This window comes from Pundamilia nyererei, unplaced genomic scaffold (assembly GCF_000239375.1).
Source record: "Pundamilia nyererei isolate P.nyererei 1_Seehausen unplaced genomic scaffold, PunNye1.0 scaffold00051, whole genome shotgun sequence".
In the NCBI taxonomy this organism is placed as follows: domain Eukaryota; kingdom Metazoa; phylum Chordata; class Actinopteri; order Cichliformes; family Cichlidae; genus Pundamilia; species Pundamilia nyererei.
This window is the reverse complement of record NW_005187452.1, coordinates 745,035-765,214: the sequence shown is the minus strand read 5'-3', so window position 1 is coordinate 765,214 and position 20,180 is coordinate 745,035. Positions and strand designations below refer to the sequence as shown.

At 39.6% G+C, this 20,180-nt stretch overlaps 3 protein-coding genes across 4 annotated transcripts in view; 1 reads left to right on the top strand and 2 right to left on the bottom strand.

Annotated features, from left to right (window-relative positions):
* The window catches only part of adpgk2 (ADP-dependent glucokinase 2), an 11,715-nt gene extending 8,235 nt beyond the window's left edge, over positions 1–3,480 (top strand). The window contains exons 6-7 of the mRNA XM_005733290.1: positions 480–616; positions 1,075–3,480. Of these exons, the coding sequence (XP_005733347.1) occupies positions 480–616; positions 1,075–1,638 (701 nt within the window). The 3' untranslated portion in view covers positions 1,639–3,480. The remainder of the gene's footprint in view (positions 1–479; positions 617–1,074) is intronic.
* A 1,718-nt stretch (positions 3,481–5,198) lies between these two features.
* drc8 (dynein regulatory complex subunit 8) lies at positions 5,199–10,603 on the bottom strand. 2 transcript variants are annotated; one of them, XM_005733288.1, is made up of 7 exons: positions 10,348–10,603; positions 10,058–10,148; positions 8,007–8,079; positions 7,720–7,796; positions 7,185–7,227; positions 6,996–7,062; positions 5,199–5,621 (listed from the first exon to the last, which is right to left on the bottom strand). In XM_005733288.1, the coding sequence occupies exons 1-7, from the start codon at positions 10,445–10,447 to the stop codon at positions 5,503–5,505; spliced, it is 570 nt and encodes a 189-aa protein (XP_005733345.1). In that variant the 5' UTR covers positions 10,448–10,603; the 3' UTR covers positions 5,199–5,502. The 2 variants fall into 2 exon arrangements, with proteins under 2 accessions (XP_005733345.1, XP_005733346.1); XM_005733289.1 differs by having other exon boundaries at positions 5,609–5,667.
* Positions 10,604–11,306: 703 nt separating this feature from the next.
* On the bottom strand, positions 11,307–16,081 carry cgref1 (cell growth regulator with EF-hand domain 1). The gene is made up of 7 exons (XM_005733287.1): positions 15,788–16,081; positions 14,923–15,028; positions 14,609–14,683; positions 12,490–12,566; positions 12,216–12,340; positions 12,011–12,112; positions 11,307–11,892 (listed from the first exon to the last, which is right to left on the bottom strand). Exons 1-7 carry the CDS (start codon positions 15,822–15,824, stop codon positions 11,614–11,616), a joined length of 801 nt encoding a protein of 266 aa, XP_005733344.1. The 5' UTR covers positions 15,825–16,081; the 3' UTR covers positions 11,307–11,613.
* Positions 16,082–20,180: the final 4,099 nt, after the last annotated feature.

The following is a 20,180-nucleotide window of genomic DNA, read 5'->3' as shown; positions in this document are numbered from 1 at the left end:
CGGTGCCATCATGGCACCGGACACCGGTACCCATCCCTACTGACCAGTGACACTTGAAGTTGGCTGGATTTTGGCCACATTTGGTGATAGCTGTACATGTATGTAAGAACTGATGTCAAAAGAAGAACAAAACACAGAGGTAGTATCATAGGCTGATAACCAGCTTCCCCCTCTGAGCCAGGCTGTTTGCACAGCAGATCAGCTGTGTGTTATTTGATCTGACAGTACCTTTGTCTTCTGGTCTGCTGTTTTCCCCCATGTCTCTGCTGTTTTTCCACTCTTTCATTACCCTTTTGTCTTTCCTGTTGAGTTGCTCCTTCCTTTAACATCACTGTACCCTTTCGCTTCTCTTTGGTTTTTTTTGTTTGTTTGTTTGTTTGTTTGTTTGTTTTGTTTTGTTTTGTTTTTGACACCCTGCGATCTGCCTGACAGCGTCTACAACTCTTCTTTAATCTTCCACCTATTTTGGATCATTTCAGGTGAGAGAGAAGCCCTCCTCTCCCGTCTGGGACACCTGCTTTCCTCCTCATCCCCTCAAATTGGAATTCATTTTGAAATGGCAAGTTTTGTGGAAGAGAGCATCATGGAAGACCTGCTCCACTACGTCATTCCCCATGTATGTTTGACTGATCAATGAGCAAAACTATATCACCAACACTGAAGAAGTAAAATGTTTATTTACAGAAACAGAATGAGTCAGCTTTGTGAAAATAGTTGGATGCCGGGAAGATTTGCTTAGTTAAACTCAAAGCAAAGCAGGCTGACTCAGTGGGAGCTGTATTTGCTTTCCACTTTTGCATAATCATATTTTGAAGAAATGCGATGTTCTGCTGCTTTCAAAGGTGCAAATTTTGCCCCATAATCAAGCCTCTTCAATACTGTAAACACATAATGAATATTGTTGTGGCTAGACCTCAAAGCCATGGTTTTCTTTGTGCACTCAACACAAAGGCTGTAGTTTATTCCACTCAGCATAACAAAGCAGCCAACACACATGTGCAGACCTGATGAAAATGTAAAAGTAGTAAATAGTAAAATCGGTTTTAACGAGTTACCTTAATTCTGCTTTTCCAGGCGGACTCTTTGGGGATGAATGAGCAGGAACTTCCAAACCTGCTTAGCTCGCTCAAAGGCTCCAACATCACCGTATTGTCAGACCCAAACCCTCGTGTAGCTACTGTTCTTGACCAGATGAGGGAGGTCTATCGCATTTTGAACCAGCGCGACAAGGAAGCCAGTGCAGAAAGTCGGGCAAATGGTGCCCGAGCTACAGTCAAACCACTGACCCGACTCCATGTCCACACGCTGGCTTTTCAAGCCATGATTGTGACTCGTGGCTCCAAGTGGAAGAACACCATGTCAGCCACTGCCAAGGCTTCGCTCACAGCTAACCGCCACGTCTGTGGCTCTAATGACATTGATCCCAGCAAGGCGAGGCTCATAATGGACGACTCTTTCTCCGTTAGCCGACAGGAGGGAAGCCAGCGTATCCCTTTACAGGAGACCAGGCCTGTCAGCTGTTGGAGTGAAGAGGACTATGAGATCTGTGTAGCACCAGTGCTGGTGTGCACTGAGGTTTATCAGACTGCAGGTGGAGGGGACAACGTCTCAGCCGCTGGCCTGGTTCTGCAAATCTAGAGAAGGACAGACACCAAGTGGTCTGTCTGTGTGTGTATGTTTGTGTGTGTGTGTCGTGCTGATCAGATGTTAGTGAACCGCGTGACTCTGGAAACTTGATCTAGGTGTGATGCACACTAGCCTTCAGAAACTGACGCAGGTATCAGGCTGATGAGTCGTCCTTTGTGTCTCACAGCCTGAGGTGCACATTAAGGAAAATTGTTATCCTTCATAGTCGGAGTCAGATGATGGAGAACAGTGGTTATCTTTCAGGTTAGGCCTTCAAATGTTTGATTTTTGAAAACGACACAAAGAAAAGGCAATCAAAAATTATACTTAAGTAATTAAGTGAAATATCTGCTAACTAGACTTATTGTAGTTTATCAGTTAGGTTAAACCATCACTGATTTAATCTCTCCTTGTCTTTTTCTGCGTGTGAAACCCATGCACATCACCTCAATTGGATTTCTTTTTTCTCTTTTTTTTTTTTTCTTTTTTCTTACTTGGATTTCCATGTCAACTCATCCATCATCTGACTCCGTTGATTTTAAATCAGCTGCCCTCTATTTATCCAATGCCTTACAAGAAGATGTTCAGTCAATATGAGATAAAGAGGAACGAGGTATGGATAAAGTCAGATGCCAAACTGTAGGTTGTGGAGGGTTTTAAGTTTCTTTTTAAATAGTACAGCATTTTTAGTAGCCTTTTTAATTGTTTTGCACAACTTCTGCTGAAGGATAAAATCCTCCTTAAGTCATGTAAATGCAGGGCTTCACTATGCAGAAAACGGATTCAGAAGAATCAGAAGTAGGTGGATCTTGTCAACCACTTGAACTCTACAACTCAGACCAGTGAACAAGCTTTAGACTTCACCTGCCTTTGTGCAACACACATTTTCAGATGAACTTGAACCTACCTATGACTGAAAATATCTGAAGCATTTTAATGAAAAATTACGAAGTTTTTTTAAACTAGGACCAAATCTGCGGTCCTTTGGTGTAGTAGGGATAAAATATATATATTGACCGCTAAATAGCTGCAAAGTAATCCCAGGTGCAGGTTTAAAGACACCAAAATGTTCTTTTAATGACAGGCTGTCCTTCCTCTTCCCCCTACTATTGCATTAAAAAGGCAAAGAAGGGCCCTGTTCCTCCCTGTGTATGTGAAAAGTGTGCTTAGTGGTTTGGGTGTGTTTGTGTGTGGATTGTCATTCCTCTGTGGTTCCGTTGCAGTGCAATAATGCAAAATCAATGTTAAGAGACCACTTTTGGTAGCTGCACATGATGTCAAACATCTTCCTCTCTACCTCCATGCTCTGATTTTCCTTTCCTTTTTCCATCTCCTGTCGCTCTTCTATTAGTTCGTCATACCTGTTTTACATCCTCTTTCTAATTATTTTTTGCTCTTTTGTTTTTTATGGCTCTTTAAAGACCAAATAACCAGTGTGGACTATCCTAGCCAATGTTGTTGCAACAGTGAAGTTCCTGACATGTGTGTCACGTGATATGACTGAATATAGTGGAACACTTGTTATTTAAAGGGGCATTAACAATCTACTTGAATCCATGCTGTTGCGCATCATGAATACCCCCAATGTCTGGAAATACTGGACCACTCAAATCATATTTTCTTCATGTAGTCGTTGCTTCACGTATTGGATTTAGAGTCAAGATATTAATCCCTGTTACTTTAAACCCCCCACTGAGATGATCTTTTGGTGAAAGGGGGACCCAGCCTCTCCACAATCATCTAATTACCTTCTGGGATTGGACTCAACCCTGTATTTACTGATGCAGCTGGAGTTAACTGGGATCATAGCCAGCTATTTCTTTCTTTCTTTCTTTCTTTCTTTCTCTCTCACTCACTCACTCACTCACTCACTCACTCACTCACACACACACACACACACAAAAACACACACATATTCCTTCCACAGATCCACTTTCACAGGTAAACTTCAACATGCAAGTGGACGTTTTGTCATTCTTGATTAATCTATTTGTTCGTTTATCAATTTTACCAAACATGCTTTTTTTTTTAAGAGGAACACATTTATTTTGTTACAGAGTGTGAAAAAGGGAAATGTAGAGAACAGGATATCCCTTTAAATCTTTTCTCTGTATCACGGCTGTACTGATTTAATGGTGTTTTGTTATTGATTGATTGACCGAAAGATAATGAGCCTTATTCTGTTTTTATATTTGGGGTTTAGCGAAAAGGGGACCTTTAATACAGACTTTTTCTATCACTATAGGCTGATCTTTCCTTATGTCTTAAAGAGTAACGGGTTGTGTTTTTACTGTGAATGGAAACCATAGCATGTGTTCATGCTCACATAGTGAAGTGGTTGTTTTCACCACCGCATTGCTTATCTAACCTCTAGATAAGTCGTGTCATCCATGTTTCAATGTTGTGTTTAACTATTTCATGCATGTTTCACTATTTGATGCAGAATCGCCTGATAAAATGCTGATTAAGCAATCATTGATTTGTTGTTTTTCTTATTTATTGAAGATGTTCACAATCATTTTGGCTGCAAACTACATTTTAGACAAGAAAATAATCTACTTCTTTCTGCTGAATTTAGAAGTTATTTTAGACACTAGTTAACAAATACTGTTGGATGTAACATCACAGCTTCTTTGTCACAACATAATTCACTGCGATGAAGGTTGTTTCCTCTCTTCTCACATTTAACACATTTCATTTCATTTGGTATTTAAACATTATGCTTTCATATTTTGTCCACTGGCTGCACCAACAGGCTCACATTTAAACAACAGGCAAGTTTAGCATGGATCCCGCCTGGTACCAAATGTTTGCTGGTGGTGCAATGATGTGGAGGATATTTTCTTGGTCCTAACTAAGCACCATTTAAATTCCACAGACAACCTTTATGACTACAGCGTACCTGTCTTCTGATGGCTGTTTCAGCAGGATAACGTATGTCACAAAGCTCAAATCATTTCAGTTCTCTAATTTCTTGAACATGACCACAAGTTCACTGTACTCAAATAGCTTCCCCAGTCACCAGATCTCAGTCCGACAGAGAACCTTTGGCATGTGGTGAAACAGAAGAGTCACATCATGGACGTGCTGCCAACAAATCTGCAGCAACTGTGTTATGCTATCATATCAATATGCCCAAATCTCTGAGGAATGTTTCTAGTGATTTAATGAATCTATGCCACAAACAATTAAGGCAGTTCTGAAAGCAAAACAAAGTCCAACCCAATAACTACAAGGTTTCTGTCTATGAACAAATGATTAAAAATGAATGTTGTCCATGCAAAAGAAGTGTTGCATACTTGCAGTCCACTGCAGAGATGGTGAAGAGCCTGTGCTATTTTTATAACCCAGCATGTTCCCTCACCCTCTATTTTGGGCGCACGTTCTGAAAGCAGCAAGCCTTCAGCTTTCTTAAATACAGCTTCTTCAGCTGTAGCTCATTTCTGTAACTCCAGATTACCTCAGAAAAACATTTGAACAGCATCAGTGGTACCATGATTTCTTTTATGTCTGCACAGAAACCCAACATAAGCCATTTTAGTGATTGTTTTTTACATTCACAGAGACTGGAGTGCATCACACCAGTAATTTCATACTGTACTGGACTTTCCTTTAATAGTCAAACTGGAGAAACCTTTTAACATTTCTTAAATAAGGAACGAGGGCTTGAGCATTCAAACTCTTATGGTATTCTTATCTGAATCCAGTTGAAGTATGCACATTTAATTTCTTTATCACAACAGACATAAAGATTATATTGTATAACAGTTTTGGTGACATACAGACTGCCTACATACATTTCATTTGGCATTTGTACATTATGCTTTTATACTTGGCTGCACCAACAGGCTGATTAAGCAACCTTTGTTTTGCTGCCTACATTTTACGCTCTAGAGTCAGATGTGGGATAACATCTTTATAATAGATATGTTTCTTCTCTTCGTCAGTGAACGCTGTCAGCATCTCATCCATCTCCTCCTGAGTGAACGGCTCACCTGATATGATATGGAGAAAAATCAAGTCGCAAACGTGCTGATCTACCTGAGAAAAAACAGATGTTTGTTCCAATCTACACACAAACACCAAGCAATCTGAACACAAAATTATTTTACAATTGTGTACATCAAAACTGGTATAAATAATTCAACTTAACAAATTCAAACAATCCGTGCATATCAAGTGATCTGTACACACGCAATTAACATTGTGTAAGTAAAACTAAATGGAATGCCAATTATTTTTAAGCAAACATAGGAAGCCATGGACCAATCTATTGTATTTACTGTGAAGTACACACAAATTGTTGCCTACATTGATTCAGTTTTATTCATATAGCACCAAATTACAACAGCAGTCACCTAAAGGTGCTATATATTGTAATGCAGAGGCCCCAGAATGATATGCAGAAAAACCCAATAATCAAATAACCCCCTTTAAGCAAGGACTTGTTGACGGTGGGAAGGAAAAACTCCCTTTTAACAGGAAGAAAGCTCTGGCAGAACCAAACTCAAGGAGGGGACGACCAGTGGGAGGTTAAAAGAGAAAGACAGGATTAAAGAGAGGGGTGGAAGAGAGGCACGATCTGATATCGTCGTGTTGGTGTTGTTCCCAGATCAACATAGTAAATGTTGTTCCAGGATCAACATTGCAAGTGACCAATCAGAATGTTGTGACGTCATACTTTTGCGACTTCCAGAAAAACCGCCGTAAAACAAAAAACTGTACTTAAGCTGCGTGAAACCGCCTCTGTCCGCCGATCAACGGACCCTGACCCTGACCCTTTAATAAACACTAAGCAGCATTGATATTGTCCTTGCAACATTGGAATTTCATAAATGCACAAATGGCTTGGCACGCCAAAGAATAACGTCACAAGAATGTGATTGGTCACTTGCAATGTTGATCCTGGAACAACATTTACTATGCTGTTCCAGGAACAACACCAACACGACGATATCAGATCATCCGGAAGAGAGACAGAGTTTAATAATAACTAATGAGTCAATAGAGAGTGGTTGTATGCACATAGTGAGTGAAGCATTGCAGCGTAATTAAGGGGCACCTGATCCAGCCCTAACTATAAGCTTTAGCAAAAAGGAAAGTTTTAAGCCTAATCTTAAAAGTAGAGAGGGTGTCTGTCTTCCAAATCCAAACTGGGAGCTGGTTCCACAGAAGATGTTCCTGAAGTCTGAAGGCTCTGCCTCTCATTCTACTATTAACATTATCACTTCAATAATTATCACATTTGTAAAGCTGATTTTTCGCTTGCAGATCACATCATTTCTCAGTAAGAAATCTCTATTGCTGTTGTCACTGTGTCGTTGTAATCTACTTCTAATTGCACACAAAAACAAAACCCTCAGTTTTACCTTCCTTTGTCATGTAATTTGTCAGCTCCTCAGGCTCAAGGTATCCCCGCTTTTCTTTGTCTAGAACCTGCAAACAGAGTGTAAGTGCCTTTGTGTTTTAGCAAATATCACATGCCTATACTGCCAGACTAGCGTCCCTATGCAAAAAGTGGACAATATGAGGAACAAGGAAACAGCAGGAAATTTCACCTCAAAGGCCTGAAGCAGAAGCTCATCAGAGATGGGAGGGAACCTAACAGACAATAACACAGCAGTAATGAAATGATGACAAGCCAAATACTGCAAACAGTGAGTTTAATGTCCAAATCATTATATCAGTGATGTAGCACTGGCTGTTCTTTGCTTCTTTGTTTAAGAGTTTAAGGCTAACACTGGTCTGAATCTAAACTTCAGCAGCTTCAGGCACAGAAAAGCTCACGTGTAAAAGCAAGAGATATAAATTATTTAAACAAGGCTGACATGTAGTATTTCCTGAGTGGTGAACAAACCTGACCTGAAACACCAGTGATTAAAAATAGAGTACTGAGGTTTACACAATGTTTACCAGACTGATCACAAAACTCATAGTAATGAAATGCATTCATGTGTGCCTTCAGTATAAGAGAAAAATACATTGTATAATAGATAATTTGATTTAACTTAACTCCTATTTGCATCTCAGCCTTCTTCTCATACACAGAAATCAGAAATTTCTTTATACAATGATATAACTGAACTGTCTTACTTGTCCTCCAGTAGCACTTTAGTCATGGCTGGGAGGAATCTGTCCCAGTGGATATATCCCGAGCGCTCATCTTCCACCTGGTTGCACAGAAATAGGCTGTTGGGGTTTGCTTTGAATTTTCTAACAAAAACAATGCTTCTAATGTTACCCAGGATTTTATAACAGTCACATAATGGCACAGGAGATTCTGTAACATTACTGAAATGCACAATGTCAGAACCCTGTTTGCACACCCCATTACTGATCTTCCAAAATAGAACCAGACTACGGGAGGATGCTGTACTGACCTCAGATGTGAACTTCTGTAGGTCTGCCTGAGTGGGAAAGAAACCTAGTGAATAGAAGATGGTGCCAATCTCCCTAGAAAACAATGACAAGAAGTGCATTAAAAGTATTTAAAAGGACAGTTTCAGTTAGTTTCACTAATTCCTGTGTGCTATGAACTATCTCACCGCAATGTCCTACTAAAGCCCACTCAGCCAGTGGAAAGCCTTGAGACAAACCACAAACTTTATTTCTCACAGCCAGTGTCCAAATAACCCACTTCAACCAAACAATTTACCAGTGGAAACAGCTGCATAATCTCAACTGCACAGCATTTTGTATGTCTTGAGACTGAGTCCCACGTTTTCATTGCCTCTAATATTCAGAAGTCCACACTGCAGGATGGACACCTATGCTATATCTAACAGGGAAACTCACAAGTTATGTAGATCTCAGCAAATGTGATGGACATAAAACAAAGAAAAGGAAGTGTGGCTACAATAAAGACTGGAATCCTGGCTCCAGGAGTAGTCAGCTCTCAGAGATTGGGCCACTTGACTTTCAAGTTCATGTTATTTATGTAGAAATGAAGTTAGAAACGCAAATACTTGTTTTTGTCAAACTAAATGCCAAATCTCTAACCTAAATAATTCGTTTTTCCCTGGACAGACCAACAATTTTAGATTAGCAAAATGTCCTAAACTGTCCAAGTCCACGTTTAGTTTGTCAGACTGTATAAAAGATATACAGACTGTTTATATACAGACATCGACTTGGATCTGGTTACCTTAGCAGGGAGGACACATTGTGTGCAGTTTCCACTCTATTTAAAACCTCCAGTGAGAAATTCAAAAACTTACAGACAGGAAACCTACTGAGAGCAGATTTAAATAAACAGCTGTGTTTCGACCTTTCTGCATCTGCGTAAGTTAGTAAAAAAAAATACCTAGGAATTAAAGCTGCTGTGACCTCTAATAATGCTAATTAAAAATATTCTACTCTACCATTTAGTTTAATTTTACATAGAAATCACACACTTGGCTTAGAAAACATGCTGCACTGTCGCTGAAAAGAAAGGACATGTACATTTGTTTGCCAGATGTTTTCATCTGTGTGGCTGATTAGAGCTCCTCAGGTTGCACAAGGCTCTGGTGAGATTTTAAGGATATTTCTTACAGCAATTTATTGAAACATGTACATTCATAAGTGGAAATAAAGACACTGTGTAATTCTCTTTTGAAAGTCAGTGTTTAGTATGACCATTTTCATTCTTCAGCCTGAGTTCTCTGTGGCAAGCGTTCTTGTAATTGCGTAATTCTGTAGTCTTCAGGAATAGTTCTCCAGGCAGACAGTGTTTCATTTTGTGTTTTTCTATCCAGGTATGCTGTTACTGCATCGGCTGTGTTTGGGGTTAGACTCGTTGATGAAAAATGGGACCTCTTACCAATCAGATGTTATTCCATGTTGAATCAAAATCTGTCAGTACTTTTCTTTATTCATAATTTCAGGAATTTTGCCACTGACTGAAATACAGCTGTACTTGCTTATGATTGCCACCGATGTTTGGCCCAGTTCTTGCAAAAACATCAAAAATATCTATGGCACTTCTGTTTTCAAAATAAAACTAAGATCCCTGTTTTTTTGCTGATTCAACTAAAGAAATGGGAAAAACATTATGTGTTTTTGCAACAGTCTGCTAATAAAAGGTGACCAGTAAATTTTAAAACAGGTTCTTTGCTGAATTGTTTTGAGTTTGCTGAGTTCTTTGGTGTTGACACAACACTGGTCTTGTCCCTTGAGGGAGGTGTCTTGTTTATGCTAAAGGCAAGTGTTACGTGGGGTGGCAAAAAAAGTGCAACACTGGAATGAAAATGAAAGAGCTGTTGCTAAAAATTAACAAACAACAACAAAATGCAAAGAATTGAGGGGTGGCTCAAGATTTTCTCACAAAACTGCATCTTGTGCACTTGTTAAAACGTTTAAGGTCCTTTGGATTTTCATAGTAATCAGCTTCATAGTACCTATTAAGTATCTTTACAGTAATAAAGTAAATGGCTTGTCTTGTTTTACCCACTTGATATCCACTGTGTTGTCAGACTTTGTGTCAAACGCTTGAAAAGCGCCTTTGAGCTTCTTGAGGACCTTGGTATTAAGCACGGTGGCCTCTGGCAGACAAAATTAAGAAAACATAGAGAAGCATTAGCTTAGCTAGCTTAGTTCTGGAGAAAATAATGACAATACTTTCATCAAAGATCAGCCACTATGACGGGTCACCACAGAGTTTCAGCTAGACTGAAACTTTCACTGTGGTCTCAATATTTTCAATTTGTAAACAAACTGAAAATGAAAGTTACTATTACCAACCTGCACTTTTGCTGTTCTCCGCCATGTTTGTCCGGTCGCCTTTCTGTTGCCCAGCAACCGTATGGCAGGGCACCAATTCAACGCCTCTGACGTTTGCCATCTTTTTGTCGCCAGAAACCCTTCATTGTCGAATTACACAGAGCTACTAATAACACAATATTAATTAGTTAATTTATTTTTTTCCGTCTTGCTGAAGAAGTCGTTAAAAAAAAGCCTTCCAACAACGTGACCCCGTCAGAAGTTCCTGATATAATGAAGCCACGTAAATGTATTTTCATACTATAACGGTTTTTTCCCAAGGATTTTGTTACTATTCTACGAATTAATCTATAAGTATCACATTTAAACATAAGACAGACTGAAATCAAACAAAGAGAGCAGAGAAATACTTGTTTCTTATTTATTTTCTTCCGCCGTATAAATGCATAAAATGGTTTTTAAAAAATTAACAAAAAAAAACACTTCTTTTTTTTTTTTAAATTAACAAATAGTACACTCTTTCACACTAAAAACATTTCAAGTATGTAGATAATGATAGCATTTTACATTACTTTTCATTTTATTTCAATGGGGCCACCATAAAGATTATTTTCTTTCATACTCCTTGTCTAGTGAATTCAATATGTACTCATTTTTCTTGCTGATATAATATTAAGGAGAGCGAATTTTCATTTCAGCTGAACTAACTGTGAATCTGAAACATTAAAAAAAACCAAGCTAAAAGTGCAGCAAGTCCACCATCCACATGTACGTGAATCCACAGTGCCTACTGACATCTGGGGAGGAGGAAACATCCAAGTAACATCCAGTCAAATGGTGCAGTGACTCATAAACTGGTGGTATAAAGCAAACAAATGCATAAAATAATCATGGCAGAAAATGGTAAATAAATGGTAAATAAATTCAATTAAAGTAATAACACATTTTCCAACTTAGAAAAAATGCATTAAAAGGTCTCTTTTAATCATGGCTTCAGTTTTATTGTTGCAACTAATATTACATTCTGCCTTTAACCCCTTAAAAGCTCTGGGAATCATTGAGCATCCCAATACAGTGGCAGGAATATTTTGACCAGAAAGACCTTTTGACCACCCATCTACATGTTTAACAGTCCAGTGAATTGTGCATTAGCAGAAACTCAGAACTCAGATCCAGAACGGGACCATTTTTGGGGATGCTGATTAAGAAGCTCTCCCATACAGTACATAAGAGACTGAGGCCTAGATGACAGTGGTGTTTTCTCCAGTGTGTTTATGTGTGTGTGTTTTATATCTCTGGTTGGCCCTGATGTACAGGAATATTGTGGTCCTGCCCCAGATCTTCTATTGTGACTTCTGGGATTTGATGTCTCTCATATTCATCCATTTGCTTTATGGGTTCAACTTCCTTTCCTTGTACGTCCTCTTGAAGCTGAATCTCTTCATGAATCTGTTCCTTTCTCTGCTCCACTGCTCCGGCACTGTCCACGTTAGCAATAGCGTTTGATAGCTGTTCCTCCACTACTGCTTCCTGCTCCTGCTGAGGTGCATTGTTGTTGCTTGGGTCCTTTAAGGTAGAAAGTTATGATGAGGTGTTGTTTTTGCAGCCAAATATAATGAAAGTGTGAATAAAACGACATAAAGCTTTAACAGTATTAACAGTATTTCCAATACATTTGCAGTACCTGTGTGTGGGTGATTGAAGGGGAGAGCAGTTCAGATAGAGCCAGCAGACCATCCTGGTTTAGATCCTGAGTCTGTAGTAAGAAATCTACCATAGAAACCACCTGAAAGCAACATGCAAACATACACAAATATCGCCGACTGAATGAAAAAGGCCAACACCTTGTCAGTTCAAATACACACACACATAGAGTCGCTCCTGCTAACCTGCTCACTGGCCTCTGCTCCAGGTATATGATGGGAGTTAAAATCTGAGAGGAGCTTCATCATCTCCAAGCCATCTAAGAACCCACTGCGATCATAATCATAAAGGCCAAACAGGAAGAATACCTCTGGAACATAGCACAGCACAATTCACAATTAGACGATCAAATAAAAAGACTTTATTAGATTCTGACTAATAAAGGCTACATTATTTGGCAATGGTGATCCTAGTCAGAACCCATCAGTGTAATATCTACTGGTAAGAGGCACTGTTTACCTTGCTCCCAGGTGGTGATTTCTGGTCCTCCTTGTCCTCCATTCTTCAGGCTTGATTGAATGTAACTCTGTCTCAAACTGTGGTACACACAACACAAAGCACAGTTTATAAAAAATGTTACAAAGCAGATTGGTAGTGCAACTGCCATGTGCTACAGACTCTTTCCACCCTTGTGCCATCTGGTAGAGGGTATAACACTCAAGCACCCTGTGCCAGACTCTTCAAGCTCCTAAACCCCACGCTCCCGTCTCCAAAAACTTGGACTTCACTATTTCAGTTCAGATGCACACAGACTTCTGCTCACAGAGCCTGTTTTAGCTCTTTAAATCATTTATAAGATGTTTAAAAGAAGTTAAAGATCCCCTTCAATCATGTTCAGTGATGTACAAAACATCTTGTGTCTCATGTTGAGAGAAGAGGTTAGAAGAGAAATCAATATCTCTAGAATGTAGCAATAAAAATAGTCAATTTTATTAACTGCTTTAGATGGCAGCTGATCGCAGGTGACACAAGGTGAGATGCAGGGTACACCCTGGATATAAACAGACAGATAACCATAAACTTGCACAGTTACAGGACTGACAGAGCGTGAAGTCATTAAAAGGTGGGGAGCACCAAAAAAAAAGAATAAGAAAAAGGAAATTAAGGAAATTAAACAATGAGTTTCCTGACATCACTGTGCACACTTTTATTAAACTTCAATTCAGCTCCGGTTCTTTTTTATTGTTAATGACTGATGAAAAATTCTGCAATGTGATTTTTTTTTCAATCAATAAGAATAAACTAATTAACCTAAGATTCATGTTGCTGGACTGTGGAAGGAATTTGGGGCCAAGCATATGATTTTCTTGCTGTGAAACAACAGATGTAGCCACTGCGCTACCGTGTTGCTCGGCAATGTTATTATTGACACATATATTTTTTTTTAAAATATATTCACCTTGCTGGAAAGAATATGAAAAATTCATCCATAGAAGTCCAGTAGCACTGTTTTTTTAAATCAAGGCTTTGAGTCATTATATTACACTGGTTTAAGCTTCTATTACTTTTAAAATGGTTGTGAAGTGAGAAACATTCATTGGCACATGCCTTAAACTCATATTTTAGGTACATGTGCTGTGTACTTGTATATGTAATCTTAAGTAAAGCAGATGGCAGATGTGTACTTGTAAATGTTTTCCTATATTTGTAAATAGACTCTTGACAAATAGTGAACAGGTATTAAACTGGTTACACATGCTTAATATAATAATAGAAACTTCTTTACATTCTTAACACATAACACGTCATAGCAGTGGTTCTACCTTTCATAATCTTACATGAACTAGATGGTAACAATGACAAAATTCAGGCCAAAGGTGTTTTCTTTAGAGCACAACTGAGTTGCCTTCAACACAGCTGCTTCAATCAAAATCTGTCACAGATCTTCATCAGCTATGAGTCATGAGCTTTACATGAGACTCAAAAGGGTATTAAGGCAAGATCTGGTGGTAAGAACTGAGACTACTCTCGGGGCATCATTTGTTTTAACATCTTAAACTTCATGGACTCCATCACATACCATAAATGAAGCAATGTTGCAACAGTGAGAGGTTCTAAATGCTTGAATAATCCTTTTACAAATGTTGATTCAGCACAAAGGCCTGCTTTAAGCCAACATGTATTATTTATTAAGGGTGGTGTAAATTCCAACTGCTATTCCATACAGCTAACAAGCATTTATCTGGTCTTTCATGCAATACCCTTAAGATGAAAGTATGATAGTGTGTACACATTATCTTAATCTTACCAACAAATGGAAAGAAGCTGCATCTGTCGTGTGGTTATATTTCTTCTTTTGTTCTCTGAACAATTTATTACAGGCAAGTTCAAACTATTCCAGTACAGTAGCAGCTATGTGTGATGAGATAATATTTGCAGTATGGTGAGGAGAGCCCCATAAAGGAAATTAATGCAGCATAAATGAGCTCTTAGGTACATGTAATCTTATCATTTTATAGTACAGGCCACATCATTAGCGCGACGGAGGAGCCAAAGTCCACAGCCAAGTCAGAAAGCTGCTGTTGAGTGAAATGATTTCAGATGTTCAATAACAGCAGACTGTACATGTGCCACTCACCTGCGTTCCTCCTCTCCAGAGCCAAAGGGATTGGGTAGTGCTGCAGAAGGGGGATGGGCAGCTACTGATTCCTCCCTGTGGAATAAATAAGCAAACAAATCATTCAAAGAGCTTCTTCCTGCATCACTGCTTTTGTTTTTGGTTTAATTTCTTTATTTTGTTCTGCTAAACAGCAACAGAGTGTATCTGCTAGCCTGATCAATTATAGAATAAAATCAAATCAAGCAGCATATTTATGAAAGCCTGAGAATATTTATGCCTTTATATGAATGAAAAAAAGAGAAAGTGAAACTTGATGAGAGAAGGGGCGTTACCTCTGTGTTCCTGGAAGACCTGGTGCAGCCAGGCACAGGTGTACCAGCAGGGTCAGAGACAGAACACGTGGAACCAGCTGGTCCAGGTGACACTCCATGAGCACACCTAAAATTAAACAGCTATGTTACTACCTTTGTACAAGCTCTTCCCAAACCATTTCATCACTGATTTTAATTCATATAAATAAGAATGGTTGAGTTTTTACAGTGCACAGAATTACTAATTCTGATTGTGTTAATGAAACTAGAGGAAACTTTTATGGGCATTGCAGTGGTCACACAATGCAGCAATTGCTGCCTTACAGAAAAAAAACCAAAAACAAACCTCACAAAAACCAGTCCCTTCAGTAATATTGCAGAGCTGCAGTCATACAGCTTTCACTCGTCACATAGATGAGAAACTTCCTGGTCCATTATGGAAAAATCATTTGAAATCTTTCTATCTATTTATAGCTCATTGCAGCCCTTTCATGCTGTCTCCATGAATCATTTCTCTGTGACTCGCCAGACCTTTTAGACCAGCAAACATTAGATTTTTGAACTAAAATTCGTTGCTGTGAGCTGAATGGCCTGTTTAAGAGATCCCAGAGATGCGCAGACTAATAACACCGGCAGCTTCCTCCTCCTGTGGAGCAGCAGCGATGCTAGTCTGGCACAGCACGCGAGACTACACCATCAACTCATTGTTACTACCTGATCACACAGCCTCCTTTAAAGGCACCTTGACATCACAGTCTTATATTAAATAAAACACATTTATAAAGAAAGCTGTGAAAGAATAGTATCGTTAACTAAGAAGCGCATCGTAACCGCTGCAGCTGATGAAAACAGCTCAAATCTCTCCTCACAGTGACAACGAGCCTACCTGTCTGCATAGTTGATGTATGAGCAGCAAAAGGCATTAATTCCGACACCTTACGGGTTCATATCTGGAGATCACCTCTATCCCGCACCGCCCTGCTCGCGCCTCCGTGTGGTCTGCACTGCGCAAAGGCGACTGCGTGCGCGCCCCCTTAGGCTGCCACGGAGTACAGTAGTGTGTTTTGGTCAATGACAGGGTCCACGTGGAAGAACTCAGCCGCTGTCGTGTCAGTGAGTTTGCGCAAGCTTTGTCGATCTCTTTGTGCTTCTCCGTCCGGTTTTTCCGCCACGCCTTGTCCACGTCCTCAGCGATCCCAGTCGTCGGGGTGGAGCAATCACTCACGGCGTTTATAGTCAGGGTTATTTCATCTTTCGTGTCAATGAGCCGCATTACCTCATAAAGGGCTGGCCAGACCCCAGTAAAGAGTATGTTTGTGTGGGGCGTTAAGTTAAAGCTGAAAGACGGTCTGAAGTCTGATAGTGTGGCTTTCATCGTATGAAGGGCAAATACTTTATTTTACATTGCTGCATTTGTTTTCCCAACAAACATAAAAAGGAAGTAATATATTTTTATACTCCTATGCGACAGGCTTATATACCGTCTTTTGCAATAACTGCCAATTGTTGTTTCAGCATCCATAGATAAACTTGATCCAGTCAACATGTGGTTAAATGTCTTAGTGTTTGGGTATTGGCAATTGTTTTATTTCCAGGCTTAGTGCAGCTTTATCCAACAACAAAACACACACCTCCAAATACTGTGTAAAATTAGGAAACCAGCTTTATTGCATATTTCTGTTTAAAACCTTACACACATCAAGCAAGACACAGTATAAGCCACACTATTCACTGCACTCCTGGTATTTGACCACAAGATGTCACTGCAACATTTTATTTTAATTGATTCTTATGATCCTGATGTGATGCTTATGATATATAATATTAATAGGCTATTAAACATCATGATGAAGGAGAGGTATTAAGGTATTAATTTAAAAAAAAGATGTATTAACGTAGTGTAAAAAATAAAAACATTATATATTTTTTAACCCCTGCTTTTATTCAGACATGTTCAGAGTTGATATTATGGGAGGATGCTGAAGATGAAAACAGGAAAGTGGAGGTTTATGGATGTGGTGACAACGTGCAGGTGGTCAGGTGGTTGGTGCTGTGAAGATGGAAACAGATCATCTGTTCATCCTTAAGAGGAGCAGCTGTTCAGAACCCCACCCCAAAGCGCGCGCGCGCGCACACACACAGGTCAAGGTAAGTTAAGCAATCTGTATTAGCTGTGGGGTGTTATTGAATACATATGCCATCCATCCATCCATTCGCTTCCGCTTATCCTTTTCAGGGTCGCGGGGGTGCTGGAGCCTATCCCAGCTGTCATGGGGCGAGAGGCGGGGTACACCCTGGACAGGTCGCCAGTCTGTCGCAGGGCCAACACACAGGGACAGACAACCATTCGTACTCACATTCACTCGCACATTCAAACCTAGTGGCAATTTGGATTATCCAATTAACCTATCCCCACAAGTTGTATGTCTTTGGACAGTGGGAGGAAGCCGGAGTACCCGGAGTGAACCCACGCAAACACGGGGAGAACATGCAAACTCCACACAGAAAGACCCTGGCCTGATGATGGAATTGAACTCAGGACCTTCTTGCTGTGCAGCAACAGTGCTAACCACCGTGCTCCCCAAAACATATGCCTTCAATGTTAAAATGGAATTTCCAGATGTTTTGAATGATGTATTTTGCATTTAACCATCAGTTATTGTTCATCTCTGGCTCTCTCTCACAGTGTGTGTATTGCCCTGTCTTCCTTCTGAGTTTTCCTGAGTTTGTCCTTCCTATTGTCACCAAGTGCTTGCTCATAAGGGGTTGCCCGATTGTTGGGATTTTCAATCATTGTAGGTTCTTTACTTTACTATGTAAAAATGACTGTTGTTGTGATTTGGTGCTATGTACATAAATTTAAATGAAATTTGTTATTGTGTTTATTGACCTTTAAAACAACTACTTTATTACAAAATAGAGCAATATGGATTACTAACCAGTTAAGATCACACTGTTTAGTGTGATCTCAGGTGCACAATGAACCCACGCACCTCCTGTTCAAAGCATCTATTTCTGAAGTTAATACTCAATCAGGAGAAACTTGGCATAAAATTAGGACATCCTGGCAAAGAGCGACATCTAAAATAGTTTTTTTTTCTAGACAGTACGTCATCTGAGGGGCTGCATCAAGGCCCAGTGTACGATCTACGGATTATTATTGAATTATTAAAAGCAACTCTAGTAGCATCCAAGAATAATGTATGGAACTGGAAATGGGGAAATAGGTGTTCTTTGGAAAAAACAATATTAGTGGAAATCTGTTCTATTTCAGGCAGGATATAATTGATATAATTTGTTGAAAATACAGTGGAAACACTTTGAAGGTTTGATGAGCTGCACAACTACATCACCCACTTTTAACCTGTAATTAATCCCAGTGGGTTAAGATGCTAAAATTAGATTCATATATTATATTCATTTATCGCCCTAATATTTTGTGTGTCAATCATCCTTTGAGATGTTACACTTAAACGTCTCAACAGCTGGTTAGCCACACACGTCTGCTTGTTTCCATAATCCATTCGCTTCCGCTTATCCTTTTCAGGGTCGCGGGGGTGCTGGAGCCTATCCCAGCTGTCATAGGGCGAGAGGCGGGGTACACCCTGGACAGGTCGCCAGTCTGTCGCAGGGCCAACACACAGGGACAGACAACCATTCGCACTCACATTCATTCACACATTCACACCTAGTGGCAATTTGGATTTTCCAATTAACCTATCCCCACAAGCTGCATGTCTTTGGACGGTGGGAGGAAGCCGGAGTACCCGTCTGCTTGTTTGCTCAGATGTAATTGGGTTGTGGTCTTACTCAACTGAAGGACGGGATGATTACACATGGAAATGCCCTCATACAAACAAACATTCCCACACCACTGGGATGTTCATTGATCTTTAAGGAGAAATCCATCTTTCTGAGGCTTTGACTATGTGGTTGAAGGACAGTATCAACCCCCTTTAGCTATTTATGCACATGGAGCCTACAATGTGGCTTTGGGTCAAAACATCTGCAATATTGGCCATCTTATTTAGACGAATGCATTTGAGGGCCAATGCAAACTCTATATAGATGTGATTAATTACTAAGATAATTATGTAAGTGGTCATGTTTACAAAGCTGCATGTTTTGACCACATAATAGGAAAACATTATCTTCTGTACATCTGTGTAAGGCCTCTGTAAGAAATGCTTCATAGCTTGAAGTATTTATATCATATTTAAAAATACTAATTTTAGTCTCCATCACAACACACACACACACACACACACACACACACACACACACACACACACACACACACACACACACACACACACACACACAGAGTCCTAAATATAAAAGCAGCTAAAGTTTGTTCAAGTGGATTTTAGACACGAGAAACTCGCAAGCTTCCAGACTCGGAGAGAAAAAAAAATTCTTCAAACAGAAACAAAACACACTCAATCATATGCAGTTACACACATATTAACAAAGGTCAAAAGGGTAAGTTTTTGGTATTCCAGTGAAAGGGTGAGTGGAAAAGACCAGCCATAACATTACATAACCAGACTTAAAGTAGCCATAGTCATGTAAGCACATAAATAAACTCCAACATCTCGTGACCCACTGAGTGGCTTAGCACCGTAGTAGCTCGTTATTTCACAGCTGGTTGGTACACAAACATCCCTCTGACACTCACTTACAGGAAGAGAGATTAGTGTATAATTGTTACCATGAGCTGCTGAACAGTATCTGTGTGCATGCGTGTAATTGTAATGCAATTCAGTGAGAAAGCACGTTTTATATATGTGGCAGACAGGCTGTGTTGTTGCTCTTACACCACAGAGATGGTGTTGGTGATCTTATTGTTAACACGAGTCTCCCATTCTCACTCTGTGCATTCTTTGGCTGAATAGAAAATGCACGAGTAAAAGAGTAACAAGCCCTACTGCCCAGTGCTGCTGTGTATCTGTGTCGTGACTTAGGGAAGCTGTTTGCTGTTCACAGCAGTGGCACTTACTTACTAACAAAGCAATATTTCTATATCTGTGTGATCTATTTCTATCTCTGCTCATCTTTTTAAATTGTGTTTCAAGTTTTTTTTTGCAATATCAGCCGCCATTTTTCCCCTTCATATATATATTTACATATTTCACACTTCACAGAGAGGTTTTGGTGTAATTTATTGGATGTAATAACTTTGAGTATACAGGATACAGAGTCTTTGGTGCCAAAGAAAAACGATTACAGGTCACCAGAGAACTTCAATCTATACACCTAAAAACCACAAACCAGGCGAG